The 19,101-nt window shown below is 45.4% G+C and overlaps 1 protein-coding gene across 3 annotated transcripts in view; it reads right to left on the bottom strand.

Moving 5' to 3' along the window:
* Positions 1–19,101, bottom strand: part of LOC142311508 (signal transducer and activator of transcription 5B) — a 274,739-nt gene that overhangs the window by 23,381 nt on the left and 232,257 nt on the right. For 2 of the 3 annotated variants that reach the window (XM_075350010.1, XM_075350009.1), the window contains 8 exons: positions 18,751–18,930; positions 17,455–17,542; positions 8,809–8,931; positions 4,596–4,688; positions 4,212–4,418; positions 3,775–3,869; positions 1,793–1,923; positions 1,471–1,635 (listed from right to left, as the gene is read on the bottom strand). In XM_075350010.1, the coding sequence (XP_075206125.1) occupies positions 1,471–1,635; positions 1,793–1,923; positions 3,775–3,869; positions 4,212–4,418; positions 4,596–4,688; positions 8,809–8,931; positions 17,455–17,542; positions 18,751–18,930 (1,082 nt within the window). The remainder of the gene's footprint in view (positions 1–1,470; positions 1,636–1,792; positions 1,924–3,774; positions 3,870–4,211; positions 4,419–4,595; positions 4,689–8,808; positions 8,932–17,454; positions 17,543–18,750; positions 18,931–19,101) is intronic. The other variant, XM_075350011.1, reaches the window with a different exon arrangement.

Genomic DNA, 19,101 nt, shown 5'->3' with positions numbered 1-19,101 from the left:
GCAAAATGCAATAATAGGCGATCAAAACGTAGCATCTGCGCAAAAATGGTACCGTTAAAAACGTCAGCTCGAGACGCAAAAAAAAAAGCAGTCATTGAGCCATAGATCCTGAAAAATGAGAACGGTACGGGTCACGGCATATGGCGAAAACGTGCGCCACTTTTTTCGGACAAACTTCCGATTTATTTTAACCCCTTATATAAAAGTAAACCTATACAAGTTTGGTGTCTACGAACTCGCACTGACCTGAGGCATCACACCCACACATCAGTTTTACCATATAGTGAACACAGTGAATAAAATATCTCAAAAACCATAGTGCTATCGCACTTTTTTTGCAATTTTTCTGCATTTGGATTTTTTTTTGCCGTTTTCTAGTACACTATATGGTAAAACTGATGGTTTCATTTAAAAGTACAGCTCGTTCCGCAAAAAATGAGCCCTCACATGACCATATTGACTGAAAAATAAAGTTACGTCTCAGAAAAAGAATGGCGAAAAAAAAAACACGGAAAGCGAAAAATCGGCCGGTCGTGAAGGGGTTAAAGAGGATTTACCCAACAGATATCAAACTAAATAGATCACCAGGCTGTGCCCTAGCAACTATGGGTATCACCAAGACTAGTAGGTAAAAGCAAGTTCACAATCAGTGCTAGGACATGCAGCGGGTAAAACAGGCCAAGTGGAATGCAATAAAAAAAAAAAAAAAAAGCGCATTCCAATCAGACCCATGTTACTCTATGGGGCCGTTCCCATCTGCTATTTTTTTTTGTCAGCAATAATCAGACTGAGAAAACAATCGCAGCATGCAGTGGGTGTAATCCGATCTGCATTCGCTCGCACCCATACAAGTCTATGGGTGCGAGTGAAACATCGCACTGCACTTGGATGACATCCAAGTGCAATGCAATAATCGCATCAGCTGACAATGGAGGAGATGGGGAGATTAGTCCCTCCCTCTCCTCCGCAACTGTAATCCGACCAGATCACTGTTGGCTGACACTCACGCTCACAGCAGAGCAGTAGCCAAGGGTCATTAGCATATCGCATAGGATGCCATACGCTCGTGGGTCCCCAGCCTCAGAGTGCCACTGATAACTGATCCCGCCATGTTAATTATCCTTAGCTGGCTAATTTGGAACATTCGCTGTATCCACTGACCCTTGTATTTCATACACAATGCAGCCATGGGGCAGCAGTGTTCTGAGCAGCATTGCTGTATTTTTTCAATAAGGTTTTCACTAGTGCAACATGTACAGGTGAAGCATATTTATTCCATGCACTTTACCTGTACAAGATGTGAACGAAGACAGAAATAATGGATAACTCAAAATCCGCAAAGTTAAGAATAGAAAGCTACATGGAAAATTGGACAATCTAGGACCAAACATGTAACTATAGACAGCAGCTAGCTCACACATGCATACACTTCTACCACTAAAGAGAGATCAGCAAGCAGCTCCATCTTACAAGGATTGCAGAGCACTGGTGTGTAATACTTTGAGAACACTTCATCTTTCGGCCTGTCAGGAAACACATAGATGAGATAGTTCAGATCTCCAAGTCGGTCCGCCAGCGAACGTACTGAAAAATCTCGGCTGGTGAATGGCATCAGGTTCCACAAGGCCCTCTCCGCTAAACAGACAATGACAGTAATGTTAGCTCATCAAAGGAAGCAAAATATCGGAATTTGACACCTGATGCCATAACTGATGCAACAAGTATACTTTTATCAACAAAACTAGAAAGCAAATAATATAAAGAGGTTTCTTAGTTAAAGGCGTAAACTTACGCAACTCAAACTTCCACGCTATTGTTATGCCTCCAATCTCTGAATCACTGAAGCGCAGAAGAAAAGTCCCATCCCTCTTGTTCACCAACATATCGTGAGCTTGCTGCTTGTTGACAAAGCCCAGAATAGCCCTGAAATGAAACAAAAAATAAAGTAGCTATGACATTATATCATGCTAGAGTTGGGCAAAATGCTGAATTACACAAGGCATAGTAGCACCGAACCTGAAGTGAATAGTAGTAACCAAAGGATAAATAAGGAGAATGCTTGGAAAACATATATAGGTGCATTCACTAGCTAAAATTAAAGATTAATTGTGAGAAGTTCTGAATCAGTGCTGGTGAGAGACTTCCTTTAGCTTTTCTCTGTCGTCCATAGCGACCGGCAGAAAAAAAAAAGCACTGTCCGTGATTTTTTTAAAATGTTCCGCAAGTTTTTACTGTGCATGCGCTAAAGACACTGCTATACATAGTACAAACGTTAGATGGTAGGATGTTTGGGCTCCTGGGAGGGGTCACTTAATTCCTGTCAGGTGTTGTCGGCGTCCCTTCCGTTCTGGATCACAGTGCACCATTCCACTGATTGGCTGAAACTCAGGAGAGATGTGAAGCGTACTCCCCATCTTAAGCCCTCATTCATTACATCAATAAGAAGCTGCAGGTGAAAAAGGGGCAAAGGGTAGTGGGATTTGGGGATCTATACTGTTGTGGATATGCCCGTGGTGGGGTTTAGGGGATCTATAATGCCGGGGAATGCCTGTGGTGGAGTTTACGGTGGGTATATAATACAGGGGGGGGAGGGGGGGGGTACCTGCAGTGGGATTTTAAGGGTCTATAATACTTTAGGAATAACCTGTGTGTTGGGATTTCGGGTGTATATGCAATGTCTGTTGTGGGCTTTGGGGGGTTAACAATGCAGGCAGGACCTCTGTGGTGGGATTTAGGGGAGGGGGGCGAAATTAAAGGGATGCCTATTGTGAGATTTGGGAGGTATGCAATGCTGGTAGGACCTTTGTGGTGGGATTTGAGAAAGGGGGAATTGGAACTGTTGTAGGGACACCTGTTGTGAGATTTAGAGAGTCTACAGTGGTGGTGGTGGTAAACCTGCGCTGGAATATTGGTGGTCTACAATGCCTGTCGTAGGATTTGGAGTGTGTCCAATGCACGGGGACACTTTGGATGTAATTTTAGGGTGTGTGATTCTGGGAAGATGACTGGGAATTTTTTGAGTGTATAATGCTGTAGGGATGCCTGTGCTGGGATGTGCTGTGTATGCCTGTGCTGGGATTTGCGGGGTGTACAATGCTGAAGGGATGCCTGTAGTGATTCTGAGGGTCTTTAATGCCGTGGGGATGTCTGTGGTGGGAGTATGTGATAATGGGGAGGATGGGAAGGAGAGATGCCGATGTGGTATTTGGGGTGGAGTACAATGCTGGTGAGTTGCTTGTGGTGGAAAATAGGTTATGTGCAATGCTGAGGAGGAAGCTTGAGGTGAGATTTACACCCCAATGACAGCTCTCGTATAGCCCTTCTACCCAGGGATAGCTTTCTGGGTAGAGAACCTGGCTAGTTTGTGCATTGCAGTCCATGCTTCTACTGTGTTGCATGGAGATGTGTATGAGCCCTTACAATAAGTGGCACTTTGAAGACAACCATAATGCTGATGTGGCCCTTGGTGAAAATGAGTTTGACACCCCTGTCTTATACAATTATTCAACACTAAATTATGAAGATATTTTAGCAAATTAATCAAAAAGCAAAACCTAAATGTTGTTTAGTGGTGGACATTCCCTTAAAGGACTTTCAGTTATAAATGATAAACTTATACATCAGACAGGGTCAAACAAGTGCAACAGAGATAATTTGCAGTAGAAAGCTTGGCATGGCTATCTCTAGGTGAGTAAATGGCTGGGTGGATCAGTGATCGTGACACGCCACAATGGCCTGTAGGCATTTCTGAACTCTCGCACAGTTCACACTTACCCATCATTCCAGTGAGGCTTTAAGTGCTTTTTCAACACTTCCATTACTCCATCAAACCACTGCCAGAAGGTGTAATTCCATCCTGGCAAATTCTCCTGCATAAAGAAAAGGCACAGGATTCAAAAGCTATAGCTATATTTCTATCTCCCTATCCTGAATGATGGAGAAAAGAAGCTGCTTTTATATAACGTATCTGCCACATTGATCTATTTAACGTGCAAGTGATACATAACTTTTCTTAAAATGACATGAGTAAAACTGGAGAGTGCCTTTGCATTAGGACTCCACAGTAGCTCAGCAATGTGCGGGACTATGATGTGATACTCCAAAGCAGCAACATTGGACCACGACCAGCTCGGAGGGTGTGACCCCTAACCGGGCACAGAATGTAATCACATACTCGCAATTTAATAGCCTCTGGCCAGTTAGCCTCTCACCCTGTTAAACTGTGCCCAGGACACGGTCATGTTGTTGTAGTCTTCCTTGTGATTACTGGTGTTGTTAAAAAGCTTTTGTGCCAAGAACACAAGATTTTCATCGCTGAGCCCTCTGTTACTCTGAACCTCTGCCTTAAACTTCATGTTCAAAGCCTCACATAGCTGAGGCCAAAGAACTTTGTCAGGAACCACAAATGGCACCCGGCCCTGTGAAGAACAGATGCAAACATCTGAAGGTGAAATATTTGCCATAGGGTTAAAAAAAATATATATATATATATATACACACACATATATATACACACACACACACACACACACTAGTATAAGAGGATCAGGACTAAAACTATTTAATACACGTCACAGATGAAATATATCACTTACAGGCTCTGCAAACGCATTGTCCCACAAGACAGTCGCTGTGGCATTGTTATCCTGACTCCCATGGACGATTACCACAACAGGGAGGGAAAGAGTCTGAAAGGAAAAAAGAAATAAAGTATATGCTGCTGAAAAAAAAAAGAAAAAAAAAAAAGTATAAAAACTCAGAAGGAAAGATCAGAAATTAAAAAATTTAAGTGAAACTCCTCCTGGCCAAGCTATAGTCAGCATGAAAAACAGGCTCAGTTATTCTTATTATCATCTAAAGAATAAAGTTTTTCTTTAAAACAAAGCTTAAAGGGATATTAACAATTTATTAAGGTGCTTTAATTAAATGGCAGGTCAATAAGAAAGCTTACAGTTGATTTGCTTTTCTATATGCAGTCATTGTCTTGCAATGAGATCTTTTATCTTTTATAGTGTACAGCTGGTTTCCATGGAACTTGACCAGCAATGCTTTCCCAGACCACAGTAGAGTGTTTGCAGTTTTGCAGTTCCAGGACAGGAGTGGACTCCCAACATCTCGGCTGCTTCTATCCAGACCATTGATTTATATACATTAGTTATCTGCTCACCTCCGTCCCCTTCCCTCTCAGCTCATGCCAAGCTGCTGATTTAATATTGGTGTCACACACAGCGACGACGACAACGACGTCGCTGCTACGTTACCATTTTCTGTGACGTTGCAGCGACGTCCAGTCACGGTCGCTGTGTGTGACATCCAGCAACGAGCTGGCCCCTGCTGTGAGGTCGTTGCTCGTTGCTGAATGTCCGGCTTCATTTTTTCGTCGTTGCTCTCCTGCTGTGACTCACACATCGCTGTTTGTGACAGCGAGAGAGCGACGAAATGAAGCGAGCAGAGAGCAGGAGCCGGCATCTGCGGAAAGCTGTAACCACTGTAAACATCGGGTAACCAAGGGAAGACCTTTCCCTGGTTACCCGATATTTACCTTCGTTACCAGCCTCCGCCGCTCTTGCTGCTAGTGCCGGCTCCTGCTCTGTGCACATGTAGCTGCAGTACACATCGGGTTAATTAACCCTATGTGTACTGTAGCTAGGAGAGCAAGGAGCCAGCACTAAGCAGTATGCGCGGCTCCCTGCTCTCTGCACATGTAGCGACGTTATGATCGCTGCTGCGTCGCTGTGTTTGACAGCTAAGCAGCGATCATAACAGCGACTTACAAGGTCGCTGTTACGTCACAGGAAATGGTGACGTAACAGCGATGTCGTTGTCGCTATATGTGAACCCAGCTTAAGGCTTGCTAAATCATCAGCTGGCATCTCCTATTCCTGACTCTCTGCTCTTGCTGTCTGGAACTGTATGCTTGCTCAAATGTCCTGTTATCTACATATGTAAATACAGTGATAGCAATGTAGACTCATAACAAACCACTGATAAATGTGTTATAGCAAAACCTGTGCTGAGCTTTACAGTTTTATTAATACTATAGTTCTTATATTAGTTAACACTATATATTATATTAACACTCAAGGAGGAGATCATGGCCTGCCCGAAACCAAGAAGTGAGTAGATTGTAAGGAGAACAACTAATTTTTATGCAATGTTTGTTACATGCAAATGCTTTTTTCAGACTAGTCCTGTCTTATATCAATAGGCCAAGGAGTGTGTGATCGACATGATCTATATTATTTGTGACATCTTAGAGATGAAGAGTACTGCTCAGCCTCCAGCTGTGGAGAAGCCTAGTTTTTCAATGTGCTCTCAGCTTCTTGGTAAAGTGCGGTGTGCCAATGAAGCCAGGGAGAGGATACCTGGATATTGGTTGTTTTGGGGTAAATCCACGTTGTTCTGAGATGCCGAAGATTGTATAAAGGATAGTATGGTGCCCGGCTAATCCACCTGTCCCCCCGCTACTCCCTGACCTCTCCTTTCTGCCAATCCCTTCACTGGCTTCCCATTGCCCAACGACTCCAGTTCAAAACACTAACCATGACATACAAAGCCATCCACAACCTGTCTCCTCCCTACATCTGTGACCTAGTCTCCCGGTACTTACCTGCACGTAACCTTTGATCCTCACAAGATCTCCTTCTCTGCTCCCCTCTCATCTCCTCTTCCCACCATCGCATCCAAGATTTCTCCCGTGCCTCCCCCATACTCTGGAATGCTCTGCCACAACACATCAGACTCTCACCGACCTTGGCAAGCTTCAAAAGGAACCTGAAGACCCACCTCTTCTGACAAGCCTACAACCTGCCATAATCCTCAGTCTGATACAGCGCCGCACAATCAGCTCTACCCTCACCTACTGTATCCTCACCTATCCCTTGTAGACTGTGAGCCCTCGCGGGCAGCGACCTCTACACTTCTGTACCAGTCTGTGTCTTGTATTGTTTATGATTATTGTACTTGTCCCTATTATGTACACCCCTTTCACATGTAAAGCGCCATGGAATTGATGGCGCTATAATAATAATAATAATAATAATAATAATAATAATAGTATGGAGGACGTTAATCATGTATCCACAGGGCACGGTTACAGAATATGAGGCAGGACGAGTCTGTAGAAAACAACATCCTGTTGGATTAGTTCTATACAAAGAATGATGCATGAAAGTAGTTTTCTACAACATAGAAACATAGTACCAATAATATGTGGGTTAGGCAAGGCAAAGGTGCAAAATACTGACGAATAGCCACATAACGTAATCATTTTTAAAGGGTGCCTGCTTAGTACTAAAGGTGTACACAAATAAGACATGTACAGGGTGCCAGTCACACAATTATAAGTACACCATGCCAGCTTACAGCCTATGGGTCTGTTTACATTATTGATGTGCACACTATAAAGGGGGTTTTCCCCTCTCCAAGATCCTATCCCAATATGTAGTAGGTCTAATAATAAGAATATTCGCAAATGCCTCCAATTAGAAATGTAGTCTAGTCCTCCTGAAAAGCTACGTCACTTATCTCATGTGCAGGGCATTACAGTAGATTAAGTATCCAAGGTTATGGCGATATACCTAAAGTCCTGCAATGCCCTACACATGAGGTAAGTGACATAGCTTACCAGGAAAACTAGACTACATTTCTAATTGGAGGTAATTGCTGATATTATTTCTCCTACTACATATTGAGATAGAATCTTCGAGATGGGAATAACCCTTTAACAATCACAGACCAGCAACTTGTTTACAGATTGTATGAAGTTTGAGTATTTTAGGCAGTACGTACATGTGCACTGAATGATTTGTAACAGATCGTTCTGTGCACATAGACTGCCATTGTTCTAAGAAGCATACATTTTCTTTACACAGGACAATACGCTGCCGAGAACAATGATTTTTAAGCCTTTTAAAAAATAATTTCCCCTGATTTACAAGTATGCTGCCAATTTATATTTTGATGAAAACATGCAAGTTCTCAACCCGTGTCAAGTGTCTTTAATGTATATGTTACCGGCAATGTGTAAAAACAGACATTCTATAGAACACCTAGGCAATGTATACAATGCCGGAAATGGGTCGTTAAAGTATGAAATACATCAGATGTTCATACATTTCCTAGTCATTCTATAGAATACCTAAATGACACACAGGCGGAGTGTAGAATACTACAGGGGTGGTCTGTCCAAAAGTAGGTGGATAGAGCAAGCAGCAGCAGATCTGTGAAACTGGCTCAGTTGCCCTTAGCATTAAAATGCCATTCTAGCCTCCTGTGCTGCAACAAATAGTCAGGGATGACACTTCTGATTTTTTTTTTTTCCCAGCAAAGATATCCTGTTGTTCATTTTGCATTTCTTCTTTCATGTTTTTGACTGTTTGTTACTAAAGACTTTTCCAATCTGGGCATTATATCAGATTTTGCCCTGAGCAGTTTTTGTCATTTTTTATAATACCTAGACATTTTATGTAATGCCTAGAGAAAGTATAGAACGCAGATATTTCATACCTTGCCTGAAAATGACAGGGATTGTATACATTGCCTAGGTATTCTATAGAATGCCGGGTTTTCATACATTGCCTGAAACATATACACTAACATTACAATCTAAAGCAAACTGGATCAAACCGGTTTAAAAGTCACCAGTATTATTGGAAACCTATTAAGCCAGGAGCTCAGTGGTCCAGAATCCATTAACTTAATGCTTTCATGGGTCCAGATAATTGTACTGTAAAACTAATTAAATCATATTGCTATTGAGGAACACTTACAGAAGATTGTTCACTACATCTGTATCATGATACTTACCTTCACCTGGAAAACTAATTCATTTCCCCCGACACTGAACTGAGACTCAAACAATATAGTGAACTTCTCCTCGGTGACCGACTCTGCCCCTCGCCGGTCAGAACGTTTGATCCTCTTCAACGACTAAAGAGAAGAAAATGAAACATTGGTCAAACAGCAACATGTATAGCTTCGTCTTAAGTAGATTACATGAGGGGACCCTCTAAAGAATGTCAATGAAGCACCACACTAATGAAGACATAAAGCTTAAAAAAGTTAAATTGCCCTGCTTGCCCTGTTGGTTGCGTTCTCACTGGGCAAAGAAGGGAATTTTGTTTACTTACCGTAAATTCCTTTTCTTCTAGCTCCAATTGGGAGACCCAGACAATTGGGTGTATAGCTACTGCCTCCGGAGGCCACACAAAGTATTACACTTAAAAGTGTAAGGCCCCTCCCCTTCTGGCTATACACCCCCCCGTGGGATCACAGGCTCCTCAGTTTTAGTGCAAAAGCAAGAAGGAGGAAAGCCAATAACTGTTTTAAATACAAATTCAACCCGAGAAACAGCCTCGGAGAACTGAACTGTTCAACATGAACAACATGTGCACCCGAAAAAAACAAACTTCCTAAGAAAACAGGGCGGGTGCTGGGTCTCCCAATTGGAGCTAGAAGAAAAGGAATTTACGGTAAGTAAACAAAATTCCCTTCTTCTTTGTCGCTCCTAATTGGGAGACCCAGACAATTGGGACGTCCAAAAGCAGTCCCTGGGTGGGTAAAAGAATACCTCGTGATAGGGCCGTCAAACAGCCCTTTCCTACAGGTGAGCCACCGCCGCCTGAAGGACTTGTCTACCTAGGCCGGCATCCGCCGAAGCGTAGGTATGCACCTGATAATGCTTGGTAAAAGTGTGCAGACTCGACCAGGTAGCCGCCTGGCACACCTGCTGAGCCGTAGCCTGGTGCCGTAATGCCCAGGACGCACCCACGGCTCTGGTAGAATGGGCCTTCAGCCCTGATGGAATCGGAAGCCCAGCCGAACGGTAGGTGTGAAGATTTGGTTCCTTGATCCACCGCGCAAGGGTGGATTTGGAAGCTTGCGACCCTTTACGCTGACCAGCGACAAGGACAAAGAGTGCATCCGAGCGGCGCAGAGACGCCGTGCGGGAAATGTAGATCCTGAGTGCTCTCACCAGATCCAATAAATGCAAACCCTTTTCAAATTGGTGAACTGGATGCGGACACAAAGACGGTAAAGTGATATCTTGATTGAGATGAAAGGAAGATACCACCTTGGGAAGAAATTCTGGAATTGGACGCAGAACTACCTTGTCCTGGTGAAACACCAGGAATGGAGATCTGCATGATAACGCCGCCAGCTCGGACACTCTCCGAAGAGACGTGACCGCCACTAGAAAGGCCACTTTCTGTGAAAGACGAGAAAGGGAAACCTCCTTCATAGGCTCGAAAGGCGGCTTCTGGAGAGCAATTAGAACCTTGTTCAGGTCCCAGGGCTCCAACGGCCGCTTGTAAGGGGGGACGATATGACAAACCCCTTGCAGGAACGTGCGTACCTGAGGAAGTCGCGCCAGGCGTTTCTGAAAAAATACGGATAGCGCGGAGACTTGACCTTTAAGGGAGCCAAGCGACAAACCTTTTTCCAACCCAGACTGCAGGAAGGAAAGAAAAGTAGGCAATGCAAAAGGCCAGGGAGAAACTCCCTGAGCAGAGCACCAAGATAGGAATATCCTCCACGTCCTGTGGTAGATCTTGGCGGAGGATGGCTTCCTAGCCTGTCTCATGGTGGCAACCACTTCATGAGATAAACCTGAGGCCGCTAGGATCCAGGACTCAATGGCCACACAGTCAGGTTCAGGGCCACAGAATTCAGATGGAAAAACGGCCCTTGAGACAGCAAGTCTGGACGGTCTGGTAGTGCCCACGGATGGCCTACCGTGAGGTGCCACAGATCCGGGTACCACGACCTCCTTGGCCAGTCTGGAGCGACGAGAATGGCGCGGCGGCAGTCGGACCTGATTTTGCGGAGCACTCTGGGCAACAATGCCAGAGGTGGGAACACATACGGTAGCCGGAACTGCGACCAATCTTGAACTAAGGCGTCTGCCGCCAGAGCTCGGTGATCGTGAGACCGTGCCATGAAAACCGGGACTTTGTTGTTGTGCCGTGACGCCATCAGGTCGACGTCCGGCATCCCCCAGCGGCGACAGATCTCCTGAAACACGTCCGGGTGAAGGGACCATTCCCCTGCGTCCATGCCCTGGCGACTGAGAAAGTCTGCTTCCCAGTTTTCTACGCCTGGGATGTGGACTGCGGATATGGTGGATGCCGTGTCTTCCACCCACGTCAGAATCCGCCGGACTTCCTGGAAGGCTTGCCGACTGCGTGTTCCCCCTTGGTGGTTGATGTATGCCACCGCTGTGGAGTTGTCCGACTGAATTCGGATCTGCTTGCCTTCCAGCCACTGTTGGAAGGCTTGTAGGGCAAGATAGACTGCTCTGATTTCCAGAACATTGATCTGAAGGGTGGACTCTTTCCGAGTCCACGTACCTTGAGCCCTGTGGTGGAGAAACACTGCTCCCCACCCTGATAGACTCGCATCTGTCGTGACCACCGCCCAGGATGGGGGTAGGAACGACTTTCCTTTTGACAATGAGGTGGGAAGAAGCCACCACCGGAGAGATTCCTTGGCTGCCTGAGAGAGGGAGACCTCCCTGTCGAGGGACGTCGACTTCCCGTCCCATTGGCGGAGAATGTCCCATTGTAATGGACGCAGATGAAACTGCGCAAAAGGAACTGCTTCCATTGCTGCTACCATCTTCCCTAGGAAGTGCATGAGGCGCCTCAAGGGGTGCGACTGGCCCTGCAGGAGAGATTGCACCCCTGTCTGTAGCGAGCACTGTTTGTCCAGTGGAAGTTTCACTATCGCTGAGAGAGTATGAAACTCCATGCCAAGATATATTAGTGATTGGGTCGGGGTTAGATTTGACTTTGAAAAGTTGATGATCCACCTGAAACTCTGGAGAGTCTTCAGTGCCACGTTCAGGCTGTGTTGGCATGCCTCTTGAGAGGGTGCCTTGATAAGTAGATCGTCTAAATACGGGATCACAGAGTGACCTTGCGAGTGCAGGACTGCTACTACTGCTGCCATGACCTTGGTGAAGACCCGAGGGGCTGTCGCCAGCCCGAAAGGTAGAGCTACGAACTGCAGGTGTTCGCTTCCTATAACGAAGCGTAGAAAACGCTGATGCTCTGGTGCAATCGGCACGTGGAGATAAGCATCCTTGACGTCTATTGATGCTAGGAAATCTCCTTGAGACATTGAGGCGATAACTGAGCGGAGAGATTCCATCCGGAACCTCCTGGTTTTTACGTGTTTGTTGAGCAGCTTTAGATCCAGGACGGGACGGAACGACCAGTCTTTCTTTGGCACCACAAACAAATTGGAGTAAAAACCGTGGCCTTGTTCCTGAAGAGGAACGGAAGTCACCACTCCTTCCGCCTTTAGAGCGGACACCGCTTGCAGCAGAGCATCGGCTCGGTCGGGCGGTGGAGAAGTTCTGAAGAAACGAGTTGGAGGACGAGAGCTGAACTCTATCCTGTACCCGTGAGACAGAATGTCTCTCACCCAACGGTCTTTGACCTGTGACAGCCAAATGTCGCCAAAGCGGGAGAGCCTGCCACCGACCGAGGATGCGGAGAGGGGAGACTGAAAGTCATGAGGAAGCCGTCTTGGTAACGGTTCTTCCGGCTGGCTTTTTTGGGCGTGATTGAGTCCGCCAAGAATCTGAGCTCCTCTGATCCTTTTGAGTCCTTTTGGACGAGTAGAATTGGGACCTGCCTGAGCCTCGAAAGGACCGAAAACCAGACTGTCCCCTCCTCTGTTGGGGTTTGTTTTGTCTGGGTTGCGGTAAGGCTGAATCCTTACCCTTGGAGTGTTTAATGATTTCATCCAAACGCTCACCAAACAATCGGTCACGAGAAAAAGGCAAACTGGTTAAGCACTTCTTGGAAGAAGAATCTGCCTTCCATTCTCTCAACCACAGGGCTCTGCGTAAAACCACGGAGTTGGCTGACGCCACCGCCGTACGGCTCGTAGAGTCTAGGACAGCATTAATCGCGTAAGACGCGAATGCAGACATTTGAGAGGTCAATGGTGCCACCTGCGGAGCAGATGTACGTGTGACCGTGTCGACCTGTGTAAGGCCAGCTGAAATAGCTTGGAGTGCCCATACGGCTGCGAATGCTGGCGCCAACGACGCTCCAATAGCTTCATAGATGGATTTTAACCAGAGCTCCATCTGTCTGTCAGTGGCATCTTTAAGTGCCGCCCCATCTTCCACTGCAACTAGAGATCTGGCTGCAAGCCTGGAGATTGGAGGGTCCACCTTGGGACACTGTGTCCAGCCCTTGACCACGTCAGGGGGAAAAGGATAGCGCGTATCTTTAAGCCATTTGGAGAAACGCTTATCTGGATAAGCGTGGTGTTTCTGGATTGCGTCTCTAAAGTCAGAGTGGTCCAGAAAAGTGCTTAATTTACGCTTGGGATACCTGAAATGGAATTTCTCCTGCTGTGAAGCTGCCTCCTCCGCAGGAGGAGCTTGTGGAGAAATATCTAACATCTTATTGATGGACGCTATAAGATCATTCACTATGGCGTCACCATCCGGGGTATTTAGATTGAGAGCGGCCCCAGTATCAGAATCCTGATCAGTTACATCCGCCTCATCACACAGAGAGTCGTCCCGCTGGGACCCTGACCAGTGTGATGAAGTTGAGGGTCGCTCATAGCGAGCCCGCTTAGGTTGTCTGGGACTGTCGTCCGAGTCAGAGCCGTCACCCTGGGGTGCATGTGACACCCCCGGAGCTAGGAAGTGTTCCAGCTGAGGGGGACCAGGGGGCAATGTACCAACAGTGCCCATGGTCTGAGTTACTGGTCTAGACTGCAATGTTTCAAGAATTTTAGACATAGTCATAGACAATCTGTCAGCAAAAGCTGCAAACTCCGTCCCTGTCACCTGGACAGCATTCGCAGGTGGTTCTCCCTGGGTCACCTCTAGCAGAGGCCCCGGCTGAGCAATTGCCACAGGGGCCGAGCACTGCACACAATGGGGGTCAGTGGAACCTGCCGGTAGAGCAGCCCCACATGCGGTACAGGCAGCACATAAAGTCCGTGCCTTGGCACTTTTGCTTTTTGCGGACGACATGCTGTTGTCTCCTTGAGAAATCTAAGGAGGGTATATAGCAGAAAATCACCAGCGACCGTACAGTGTAAAGTATTGCCAGCACAAAATACAAAGTACACTATGGCACAAGTGGGGGAGAGCCCTTGAGGGCTGCTTACCGCCCGCTGAAAAGCGGGTGTGAGGTCGTAGAATCCCTTGTCTGGGTCTCCCAGCCTCCCCTCTGCAGCTCAGCGTGCAGGCAGGAATGGCTGCCGGCGTCCTGTGAAGAGGGGCGGACCGTGGGCATGCCACAAACAAAAGTGCGGGAAACTGCGTCCCACTGTGCCTAGTGTGAGGGCTGGAGTATGTAAAACAGACTCCAGCTCTTAGCTCTGCTGGTCTGTACAGCGTCCCGCCCTCCTCCTGACTGGCAGGTCTGGGGGCGGGAACGATACGAACTAGGCCGCAAAAGCCGGGGACTGTAGTAATCTAGCGCGGCCGTCATATATGCACGGCCAGCGCGGAAGTCCCCGGCGCACCACAAATCCCAGCCGCGACGCAGTAAACACTGACCCCAGCGGCCGGATCGGCCGATCGTACTAAGTCTCCTCACTCAGCAGAGCTGTAGTGAGTAACGGCACAAGCGCAGCAGCGCTGTTTACCCCGGCGCACTAACACACCCAGCAATGCTGCAGTGTGCGTGCGGTAAGCACGGGGACACGGAGTACCTTAATGAAGCAGGGTCCTGTCCCTGAGGAAACTCCGCTCCGTATCCAGCAGATCCTCCAGGGGCTGTGGATGGAGCACGGTCTCAGTGCCCGGAGACCGTTCAAGTCCCACTTCACCCAGAGCCCTAATGGGGATGGGGAAGGAATCAGCATGTGGGCTCCAGCCTCCGTACCCGCAATGGGTACCTCAACCTTAACAAACACCGCCGACCGCAAGTGGGGTGAGAAGGGAGCATGCTGGGGGCCCCCGTATGGGCCCTCTTTTCTTCCATCCGACATAGTCAGCAGCTGCTGCTGACTAAACAGTGGAGCTATGCGTTCATGTCTGACCTCCTTCGCACAAAGCATAAAACTGAGGAGCCCGTGATCCCACGGGGGGGTGTATAGCCAGAAGGGGAGGGGCCTTACACTTTTAAGTGTAATACTTTGTGTGGCCTCCGGAGGCAGTAGCTATACACCCAATTGTCTGGGTCTCCCAATTAGGAGCGACAAAGAAATAAGGAATGTTACAAGTGAGCCATCACTTCAAGATTAAATATTACTGTGCAAAAGTTTTAGGCAGTTGTGGTAAAAATACTACAAAGTAAGAGTGCATCCAAACATAGAAGTGTTAATAGTTTATTTTTATCAATTAACAAAAATGCAAAGTGGATGAACTAAAAAGAAATCTAAGTCACATCAATACTTGGTGTGGCCGCTCTTTGCCTGCAGACCAGCATTAAAACATCACTTTTTCTAGCTACACTTGCACACAATTTTTAAAGTCATTTGACAAGGAGGTCATTCCAAACACTGATGAACTAACAACAGATCTTCTGTGGATGTAGGCTTGCACAAAACCTTCTGTCTCTTCATTTAATCACAGACTCAATGATGTTTGGATCAAGTCTGTGTGGGCCATATCATCACTTCCAGGATTCCTTTGTCTTTACACCGAAATCTTCAGGATATTGTCTGTATATTTGGCGTTTCTGACCTACTGCAGAATAAAATTGGAGCCAGTTAGGTGCCTCTCCGATGGTACTGCATGATGGATAAGTATCTGCTTGTATTTCTCAGCATTGAAAATACCAAGAAATGGCCAATAGGAGGAGTGTAGTCACAGTGGTGGGCAATAAACAGTGCTTAATATAAAAGACACATGCTTACTTCCATTCAAAAATCAGAAGTTGTCCTGCAGTTTCATCAGTTCAGAACTTGCAGAAACCAGTAGCATTCAGAAGTGATCTATACGAAAGAATTGCAGCCAAAATCCGTATCTAACACAGAAACAAGGCCAAGTGACTGAGCATGAATGCATAGGAACTTAAGTCCAGAGTGGCACAGGTACTCTGGACTGATGAGTCAAAATGTAAAATATTAGGCTGTAACAGAAGAGAGTTTGTTCTCTAATCGACTCGAGAGAGGTAGAATAATGAGTGCCTTCAGGCTACAGTGTAGCAAGGTGGAGGTTCCTTGCAAGTCTGGGGCTGCATTTTAGCCGATGGAGTTGGGGATTTTGTAAGGCTTAAGGTTGTTCTCAATGTTGTGAAAAAAAGGCAGAAACTTATCTATTGAGCAATAATCTCAAGGTGGTATATGATCGACTCTAAATGACCCCAAACATATAGACAATGTCTTTTAAAACTATTTTCATCATAAAGAACAAGAAGCCCCGGAAGTGATGACATCAGGGCTCTGTGGGAGCAATATCATCATCGAGTCTGTCTGGGATTACATGATGAGACAGAAGTAATTGCACAAGCCTATATTCAACAGAAGATATGTGGTTAGTTCTCAAAGATGTTTGGAGTAACCTCCCTGAAGGAGCTCCTTGAAAAATTGAGCGCAAGTGTATCTAGAAGAATGAAGGCAAAGTGCAGCCACAAAAAACATGGTCTGAATTTAGATTTCTCTTTAGTTTATTCACTTTGTATTCTGATAATTAGTACAATAAACTACTAACACTTCTATTTTTTTAAGCAATCTTACGCCCCCCGTTGAAGCTGGGTAGTAGCGAAATGTACGTCGGGGTGAGAGGTCGGCGGTACAAATTGTATTTGACCCAGGTAACTATCGTGTATTTTGTTGTGGACTATTTGCATCTAATGCGGTATAATTTATATTAGCCATTACAACTCTTAGCACTTTTGTCGCTTCGGAATTAGCCCCATCTATTGATAGAGTTTGGTAGTACATACACAATAGAATACTACTGGGTTATTTGCACAGCATATATAACAATTTACATCCTTGTGATGTATTGTTTGTTTCTCTATTTTTGTATTATACCCGCATAGATATATATTTTTCTATATTTATAATCCCTTTTGGTATATATTAATTATTTAATTAGGGCCATGTTCAAATTTATGGACTAGGACACTTTGTAAATATTGCCTTTATACCGTGGCAAAAGTATTTATGTGGGAAGGTAATTAGATTCACATTTAATTCATGCACTAGTCACTTATTCATTGTATTTTGGATACTATTATGTGCAATTTTGTCTGCTATGCCCTCTTCTTTCTGTATACATCTCTTAACATTTTTGGTATGTTTTAAAATTTGTCTTTAATAAAAAAACTATTTTAATAATTTTGGATTTTTTGCTTTTTTTTGCTTACTTTGCGGCATTTTCTGCAAATCTGCCTAAAACGTTTGCACAGTAAAGCTAAGTAAGCACCTTTCCCTCTATAGTTGCAGTATTGCTGGTTCTCCGTGTTCAAAGGTATACCTATTTAAGCTACTATTAAACCCATTTGAGCCATGCACACCTACCATGTTTCTGAAGTGTGCGCTTAGTGTGCCAGTGGCCTGGTGGTACTCCATTACACAGCAATTATTCAAGATCTCTCCGCTACTCTCACTGTGAAACAAACAAAAGGATACGCTCGATTATAGCACAAGAAAAAAATGATTGAAATAAGTTTCGATACATAACAGACAAATTCGGCAGTCTGTTCTAAGAGCTAGGATGTAGAAAGGAACTCTGAACTTCAGTGACAGCAAAGTAATATTATTGTACATGAGCACTCACTCCTGTGATTTTCTTTTCATTTCCTCTCTATTAGGCATGGTAATGCCTATGTAGAGAGCGTATTGCAAAACGTACCGCTCCTTTTCTTCCGTCTCCAGCGCTGCTCTGGTCTGCTGCGGCATCACATGACCGGATGTGTGTTTGCCGAATCACAGTGTGTTTGGTGGAGCGGAGATCACTTCATTCTCAGCTTCATAGACTTACATTGAGGGAACTGAAAGTGAACTCCACTCCACACAGCAGTGTGATTCAGCAGGCTATAAATGCGGTAACTTAACACCGGAGCGGAAAAGAGTAGCGCTGGAAAGGACAGAAATCGGTAACCGGTAAGTATTGCAATACACTCTGCATACATATTACTATTTGCTAATAGAAAAACAAGAAAAAAAACACTGCAGTACTCCTTTAAAGGAAATCTGTCATCAGTTTTTTTGCCATCTAATCTGAGAGCAACGTAATAGATACTGAAACCCTGATGCCAGAGATGCTGCGGTTTTGTTAAAATCATTGTTTTATCAACAGGAGTTCTCACTAGAGGACTAGTGAACCTGCTGACGTAGTCATCCTTATAACCACGCCACCACCACTGATTGCCAGCTTTCTGCCTATGCACAGGGTACATAGAAAGCGGCCTATCAGTGGCTCAGCTTTCAGAAAACTAGTAGATCTGCAGCAGATAAATCAGTGATTTGTCAAAACTGCTGAAGGCAGCCCAGTAAGTGGTACATCACTGAAATCAGGGTCCCTGCCCCTACATCATGCTGCTCTCAAATTGAGTAGCAGAAACCAGGTAACAAATTCTCTTTAAAAGGTATACATAAAGCTATATCATTCTCTTGAAATCTCTGCATTTTAGACTATGCTAATGTACACACACAGAGGGCAGATGGTATTAACTATTAAGACAATTATCAGTCAATGCAGTCTACCACTGCAAAAATCCAATACCTATGGCCACTTTAAGATGGAAGAGGTTAGGTGGAAAGAAAAGGAATATAGGAATATAAGGGGTACTGTAAATCACCTATGATACTTACTTTCGAGTGTTTTCATTCTTCAGAAGAGCCTTAGCTTGTAATTCACTAATGATGGTGGCCTTCACCTGGGGTGGGTTCATATGCACATTCAGTTTGCCCCCCACCAGCAGCCGAACTGTTGCGGCAAACTTTGTCTGTGTTTTCAGTACTTGTGGAGGCTGCTTTTCTATAATAAATGTGCTGCAGAAAGAAACAACCAGTCAACTTTTACCCACGTCCAGAAAATGCAAGGAGTTCATCACAATGAATGTAAAGGCCACCAATGAAGCCACTAAAGAGACACTGCATCTGCCCTGTACATTATTTCCTGTCTAGTACACCCGCATACGTGGCTCATGTCTCTTCAAAACT

The sequence above is a fragment of the Anomaloglossus baeobatrachus genome, chromosome 5 (genome assembly GCF_048569485.1).
Source record: "Anomaloglossus baeobatrachus isolate aAnoBae1 chromosome 5, aAnoBae1.hap1, whole genome shotgun sequence".
Classification (NCBI taxonomy): domain Eukaryota; kingdom Metazoa; phylum Chordata; class Amphibia; order Anura; family Aromobatidae; genus Anomaloglossus; species Anomaloglossus baeobatrachus.
Note: the sequence above shows the minus strand (reverse complement) of the source record. Positions and strands in the feature narration are given on the sequence as shown.